We start from the raw sequence: 8284 nt of genomic DNA on the forward strand, positions 1-8284 counted from the left end.
CCTATGCTACTTTGGCTACGTTATTGTTTAGCATGTTAGTTCGATGGGAGTTAGCGCAAGTATGTCTAGATGAGCTGGGAATCACATCCATAGCTCATAATGACCATGAGTTTGTTACCAACAAAAGGAAAATGATCTTTACCTTTATGCTTCAATTCACTATGTAAGTATAAGGCTTTCACATGCACACTTAACAGATAATTCAGGGAGATGCATGGATGACCTGCCAGTTGAAGTTGATTTAATTTCATTCATGTTTATTCAAGAAGCCTCAAATAACTTGGATAACATTTATAAAGTGTTCTCCAATGTAAGATTGTGGCAAAGTCTGGGACATCATACACTTTTTTTTAATCACAATCATGTTAAGTCCAGATCCATTGTATTCAGTATTTGGTTTTCAATTAACTCCTCTGTCACAGTGGCATGTGAATAGTCCTTCTGAGTGTTTCTTTACCAAGTTGTGTGGGTGACTGTGTGGATAGGGAGGGTCATAGACTAGAACAAGAAGTCAAAAGTGCAATCAGTAATAAGGAAGCTATAAACCAGCCAATCTTGATGTAAATCAAAGATGTTAATATCAAAAAAGGAGTAGAGAGCAACAAACTCTGTTCAAGAAGTCATTTTTCACCACAAGATTGTATCTGAAATTCAGTCTTTGGCTGCATATTTGATTTTTAGCTAGAAAGAGAAAGTCAGTTACTGTCCTTAGGTATAAAGATTATTTGAGGCTCTAAAATGGTGATTCAGAAATGAAAGTGGCATAAAGCTGAGTATGTTTGTTTTTTTAAAATGTCTTGTCATGCTTACTCTTTATATTCTTATCTCAGCATGAGTTTGTTTTTGTTTTTGTTTTTTTCTTCTCAGCATGTTCTGCCCTTGGGGTTGGCCAGTTAGATTCTGTGATTATTGCTCCACCTCCTATTGAAGATGGAATTAATCTTTCCTTGGAGTATTTACAGCCTTACTGGGGAGAACTTGAGAATTTAGTTCAACACAAAAAGATTGTTGCCATAGGTACCTCTGATCTAGATAAAACACTATTGGAGCAACTGTACCTGTGGGCACAGGTAAGGACAGACTATTCAACCATAGTCACTCTGAGGTGTGGTAGTTACTATTGTTTTCCTGGTATGCTACTTATCCAATTAAACATCTGTTTAAAAAAAACAAAACTATTTTCATTTTAAAATTAAAATATTGATTACACTAACCTATGTTTCTCAAAGATATATCGGAAAGCAAAGGATCTGAGTTTTGAAGATTCTTATAATTGGTTAAAAATTATAAATAGTACTAGATTTTAAACTAAAATTCTTCAATTTTAATCCAGTTTTTAAAAAACAAATTTCCTGTAGCTTTTTACATTTTTTTTAATCTCTAGTTGGATGCAGGAAGATATCATTAGACTATCAAGCTTAACAGTAAAGGCTAGGCAAATTGTGTCATCAGCAGCTAATGTCTCCTGTCACCCCATGGATTAAGCAGCAGGAACTGTTCTTTGTGCAATGTAATTGACCTCCTAGAGACTGAATGTGTCGCTTCCATAACTTTCAGATGGTGCAAATCTCCACTTATCTGTGCCATATGCTTGTTGTTGAGCTGATTAAATTCTAATCATATTACTATTAGTATATGTTTACTGTTTGTTTATTCAGAATCCTCCAACCTCCATAAAAATGATATAAATTAATAACTATGCATCTTATGGTTTCAGATAAGAATCTTGATTTGTACTCTTTTTGTTGTCTTATTTAAATAAAGTGGAAGGAAAAAATCTTACCTTGACTAGTATCGATATTCTGACATGATGAATGTATGTACTCTTTGTTTTTGAGAGGCCTGATCCAAAGCTCATTGAATTCAATGGAGAAAAATCCCTTTCACTTCCATGGGTTTTGGATTAGGCCCCTAATTAGGTGCGTGGATAGCTGCAAATTTATATCAATAGGAAGAATGAAAATTAATTATATATTGCATTATTTGTGGTTTAGTGTTTTTCTTTTAGAACTAGCATCCTATTTTACTGGAAACAAAAGGACTGCTGATATTAATGACCACAATAGAAAAGAAGCCAAAATTATTCATTATACATATTCTATCATGATCATCACTGAAGTGATAAAGCCCAGAATGACTGGGTCTGTTGCAAGGGGATGAGTTCCATAACTGAAACCAATAGGACTTATATGCTCAACAGCATCTTGCAACGTCAGCTTGTGCTCTGATCGCTGTTTTTGGTGTCTGAAACAAGGTTCAAAAGTCAAAATGCCTCAGAATAATGATATGGAGCAGATTTTATCCATCAGTAGAGGATACTTATACATGTACAAAATAGAAGAAACACATTAGTGTGGCTTTCTATCTGAAGGATCTCTCTCCCTTTCTTTCAGGTGAAACCAAATAGTAACCAGGTAAATTTAGCCTCCTGTTGTGTGATGCCACCTGATCTCACAGCATTTGCAAAACAATTTGACATCCAGCTGTTGACTCATAACGATCCAAAAGGTAAAGCTATAGTTTAACTTACTTGACAAAATTAACAGAAACCTTCTGAATAAAGTAATTTTGAATATGACTGGGCATAGTCTTAATTTGAGTGCAAACTTTTTTTTACTTTCAAAGCCCTGTGCATCAGATTCAGATGTATACCTCTATATCAGTTATTGGCTTCAAGTTCCTATGTGCTTGTCTTAATAAGAAAAAAAGTAAAAGCAATCCACAATAGGATTTCTGGGATATTTTAGTAGGAAAACAAAGTAGTGGGAAGGGATGTCTCATCTAAAAGTATCATGTACTGTACCATGTTTAAAATCTATGATTCATTAATTCCAGCAAAGCCTGTTCTCTCAAGTGTCATTCTGTACCCTTTGGAACAATGAAAGACATGTAAGAGCTTAACACAGAAGCTTGCAGTGGAACAGCTTTTGTAGCAACATATACCCCCAGTTAATCTGAAATAGTTTGTTTGAAGGTAAAGGGTGAGATCACCAAATGAAAAGTTTGACAGTGCTTTTTTTAAATACCTGTAATGACATGGTGATATAATTACTAAATTATAGTAGAATCACACAGCTTCTCTTCTGGGTTCCAGAATCTGCCTGAAGTGCCACCTCCCCAGAATGCTGTTCTCAAATAATCTTCTTAAAGTATTTAAATAGATTCTTCTTGAGTCTGGACTAATCTGTCTCAATCTATTAGCATCTAAACAGATACATTGCTGGAACTGTAAACCAAAACAGTTTGGACAAGATATTTTGTTTCATTTAGTCAGTTTAACTAAAATGGCTGTAGGCAAAAGTAGTGAAGATCAATTTTTTTTCTAGTAAGGTACTGATTTGTGTTCAGTTACCGGATGAATCTTGCTAACAAAAATGTGTCCAGTAGAATGAAACTTCAAGTTCTTATTAAATATTATCTAAATGTACTATATACGGTATCTAGATGAAGCTCTATTTGGAAGTGAAGAGGCTGCAACTTTATTAATTCCATAATAGGGTAAGTTCTTGAAGCAGTCTGTTCTGGGAACAGTGAAAATGGGGAGCGTCTACCTTCCCCTTGTCGATGCTAAAATTCCAGGCATCACAGTACTAGGGCTTAGCAGCCTGCTTAAACCAAGACCCTGTCAGAGCATGCATTACTCCCAAGTCCTGTCATGGCAAATCACAAGGCCTCCTACAATAGCATAGACTTGCTCACAGATCCAGTTCCTTTTTGAGAAAGAAAGATTAATGATTAATTCTTAAGGAAAGGGAAGGCATCCCAAAACTATCCAATTTCTGTAGTTTTAGGAAAACAAGCCACCAAACCAGTATCTACCCTATTGAAAAGGAGGTTAAGATACACATTGCCAAGAGCTAGCACCCAGAATTGTGATACTGTGAAATGATATATTACTAAACCAAGCAAAACCCATGTTGATTTATCAAAAACAGTATCACACAAACTGACCACATAAGTCCTTAAAGTGCCTATGCCAACAAACTGCATAGGACTTCAAAAGTCAGCAGGATGCCCATGACATTTTTCCAGGTCCACCAATCTGTGGTGAGGGATGAAACCCTCAGTATTCAGACACATACCAGCACAGTTGCTGAAGTCCAGGTTACCCTTGGAAACCGCTGGCTGGAACCACAATATCCTTTGAAACCCCAGATGCAACCTGCAGACCAAAACAAATTGCAAATTCATTAATACTCACCAATAACCACCAGGAAAGGGGAGGCAGGGTGGAATATGTGGTGGGAGGGCAAGGCAAGAAGGTACCCCTTTGCACCTAGTTTAATACCAACTGCCCTGTATCCCAGTCAACTAACCCAAAAGCCTGTTACAGGGACCCTGGGGACACCCAGTGAGAGCCTCCTCTTAGAGGTATTGCCCCGTTGGCTGACTGTTGTAATAGGGCACCCCAGGCTGTGCACTTCCCTGCCCTGCAATCTTATGCTGGCTATTAAGGGTCATTGTGACTGATTTATAGAATAATGGAAACATTTAGCAGGACATGAACTTATCTCTTTAGACTTAACTATTAAGAGCCCAATTTGCAAGTTGTTGAGCACCCTTAACTGTGACTTGAGTGGGAATTGAGAATGCTCTGTACCTTGCTGGATTTGGTCAAATATATTACATTTCTCTAATTATAAATTTAGACCTTTTAAACTAAAGCAAATTGATGTCAAACAAGAGCCTGTCATTTAATTCTCCCTAACAACCTCTTGATCTTATGTTTGGTATCTCCTACTAATGGCTTCAGTGATTAGTGTCATTTCAGTCAATACTTCATGTAAAGCCAGTTCAGTTTATTACTTAAAGCAGGAGAGAAGTATATTCTGAAACTTTCTTATACTATAAATTCTTTAACTTTTGAGTTTGTGCCTCATAAAACTTCAGGAGAATGTATATATGGTTTATGACCATATACTTCATGCTGTCGCACTGTTTGTTGAGATACTTAACAAATCTTTAACAAAAATCACCTCTTACTAATTACATTTAAAGGAATTGTTTACATTTTTCTTTGGTTAAAATGTAAATATCTATTTTTAATTTTAGAACTGCTTTGTGAGGCAAGTTTCCAAGAAGCTCTTCAGGAAAGTATCCAGAACAGTCGAGCACATGAATGGACTCCCTTGTGGCTTCTCCGCTATTCAGTCATTGTTAAAAGCAGAGGAATTATCAAATCCAAAGGCTATATCTTGCAAGCGAAAAGAAATGTTTCTTAATACATTTTTCATTTTGACAGCCACCTGCTATCTTAATGTTTTGGAAGCATACCACCTTTTTTGCATAAAGACTTTGAACAGAAGTGAACACTGTCACAAGTTGTAATGAAGAACCAAAGTGGTGATAGTAAGGTGTGGGTTGTCCAGAGGGACAGCATTGTCAAATACTGCACATTTCTTTCCTAACATAGGGACCAGTTCACTAATATATGAAATATTTTATTGTGTTCATTAAACTGTTTTCTAATTGAGATTATCTAAAGAAAATAAAAATATTTTTCTTTGACTAATATAAAATTATCACTAAATATATTTTGGCTGCCATCAAAGTAATGTATAGAAATGTATATATTTTTGTTTTCAAGAAAGAAACTTAACATTCTGAATTTCTTCTGAAGTGCTTATTGCTACTAGTTAGGTAGCTATATAGGATTTGAGTAACTTGTAAGTAGCTTTCTTTGTTTTTTATCCATGGGAAAACTTTCTAACTAAACAGACTAATTGGAATCTGATTAATTGGTATAGCAAGTAAGCTGCTTAATTCATGTGAATGAAAACCTTGTTTTCTTTTTATTATGGTAAAAAAGGCCTTTGTATTTTTAAAAAAAGAAGATATTAGCTCATCTTGTTTTTCTGTGCCTCGTTTCTTACTGTGTTTAGCATATGGACAAGTGTGATATAATTTTCTATCTTAATTTGTGAAATATACTATAGTGTATTTAAACCAAGATCTGGAATTAAGTGGTCAAAACCAAATTAATCTGGAGCCAGAAGATGCCTGGTTTTGTCCTAATCTATGTACTAGATGTTCAAGAGCCACAGATGCTTTAAGAATATGAATAAAATCAGAACAGATTTATATAAATGTTGATGGGCTGTGCACTGTATACATCACGTACAAAGGATATGTTTGTTAATTTGAGGTTACCTAGGGAATTAACTGATCAGGTATCATCCAGAGAACAATACCAAACTAGATTAGCATTAAACCTGTGTTCTTGTTCCTTGTATTGCCATCTTAACGTGTGCAGTACTGTGGCTTCTAAACCTAAAGAAACTAATGCTGGAGCTAAGAGAGGCTATTGGTTTTCTCCTCTGATGTGGAACATATCCACAGACTGAATCTTGCATTTTAAAAATACAGTCTGTCTGTCTGCAAAAACATTTTGTTATCTAATGTGATTTAGATGATATAGATCTCTTCAATGCAATTCCTATTTGTAGCTTAGTTTTCTCATAGTGGCCTGATACTGAACCAGTGAAGTCAGTAAGTGTTTTGCTATTGATTTCAATAGGAGCAGGATCAAGACATAGTCTGGTAATTAACTTAGTTTTATGTAGACTTTGAGCTTGTGGTTTAAAGGAATTAATTTACATTAACTTTTTTGTGTGTGTTGTTTATCATAGAGGTAACTGGCAAAATCACAATGTTTTCTGCATGATCAGATAGATGTATGTAAACTTTTTAATCTATTCCAATGAGTTAGTCTTTCTGTTATTTGCAAAAACTTGGCGCACTGATTAGTGATTATTGTATTTAACCAAAATAGGAATTAAAGTTTGGAGAGAGACAGGAATTCCTTTCCAGGGGAGGAACATAAAAGGATTTGAAGTGAGAATTTAGAAAATTAGAATTACTGTATTACTAGTATGTCTCCTGGTTTGAGATTTGCATTTTTAATGTATGCTTTGTCTGAATCATACATTTCTCTTATCAGTGCTTGCATTGGTATCTCTGGAAGGCAAGCAGGAATGACTCTGCTTTTCCATCATGAAATGACGTTATGTATGGTGAACATCAGATCACTCAAGAAATGCCTTGATTTATTGAAATAGTGGGGAGCAGCTAGTACTTGGAATACATATGCCCTTCACCAATCTGAATGTTAGATCCCACTTAGAAGTAACAGCAAGTCCCAAATTTTTCAAACTCAAGCTGCCGTGTTAGTGCCATTTCTGGCCCCCCACCCCCCCAAATCTCATTCATTTCTCCTTTTTGGGAGTTAGATTTCCAGGGGTGCATCACTGCAACTGTCAGTGGTCTATATGAACTGAGAGGTGGGGAAAATATCAAAGCGCCCTTTAACTTTATGGAAATTATTTCTTGCAGTAAGTGTACTCTATATGTAAGTTTAGATCTTTTGATTATGTACTTAATCCTTGGGCATAGCCTATTTAATTGTTTTAAAGGTTAAGTTGTAGTTCTTGTGCTGTAAATTAATTTCCTCTAATTGTTTTCTCAAAATCTTCTCAATGTAATAAAATAAATGACTAGAATAAATAGATACAAAATTATGTACAACTTTGTTTTTAATGTTGAAATTAGACTGCTTGGTGTGGGCATGGTTTTCTCCCTGTGATCAAATAATGACAAAGATAACTGCAAGATTTCATTAATTTTATCCAGTCCCTGTATTGCACTTACTAAAGACAAGACTTCCATTGTAGCACATCAGCTTTTTTTTTTTTTTTTCCTGAATAAAAACTGATTTTGAGTGAACTAGGCAGCATCCCATCTATGAATCACCTTTCAGACCTGCTGATCCCAGGAGTGTAGCACATTAGTGAGACTTGAACTTGCTGTCCCATCTGGTAATGCACAACATTTCAGGGAGGTAGCCTGGAATACTTTTTTCAAGTTAAATTTTTTAGCCAAATTCTGCTCTATTTTTAGCACCTCAGAAGCCTGGAAATACTTGCTTATGATTGATTTTTTTAATTACTGATCACTTAATTGTTCATTTATTATTAGCTGCCTAATGTAGCAAAGCTTGAAGTTTTTTCACTAATAGATTGTGGAAGGGAGAATCTTAACTAAGCCTTACTTCTGGAAAATACAAAAGAAATGCATAATTTAGTCATGTTAGGTCATTAGCAGCAAAATGTTGAATTTTTAAAAATCCTGCACAGTTTTATTTGATCCTCCCTTGTTGGCTTTGTTTATTGGTAAAATGTTTAGCCTGAGGTGTAATATACAAAACAATTTTTTTGTTTTAACAAATTATTTATAGTACTGAATGCTCTGTTAAATGTTTAAAAATAAAATGAGTTGTTTGAGTCTC

At 35.1% G+C, this 8284-nt stretch overlaps 1 protein-coding gene across 1 annotated transcript in view; it reads left to right on the plus strand.

Moving 5' to 3' along the window:
• GCLM (glutamate-cysteine ligase modifier subunit) overlaps positions 1 to 8284 on the plus strand; it is a 28679-nt gene extending 20395 nt beyond the window's left edge. Inside the window, exons 5-7 of the mRNA XM_067538440.1 lie at positions 868 to 1070; positions 2394 to 2508; positions 5053 to 8284. Coding sequence (XP_067394541.1) covers positions 868 to 1070; positions 2394 to 2508; positions 5053 to 5222 — 488 coding nt within the window. The 3' untranslated portion in view covers positions 5223 to 8284. The remainder of the gene's footprint in view (positions 1 to 867; positions 1071 to 2393; positions 2509 to 5052) is intronic.

The sequence above is a fragment of the Emydura macquarii genome, unplaced genomic scaffold, assembly GCF_026122565.2.
Source record: "Emydura macquarii macquarii isolate MOO-44397 ecotype Brisbane River unplaced genomic scaffold, CSIRO-AGI_Emac_v2 contig_480, whole genome shotgun sequence".
Classification (NCBI taxonomy): domain Eukaryota; kingdom Metazoa; phylum Chordata; order Testudines; family Chelidae; genus Emydura; species Emydura macquarii.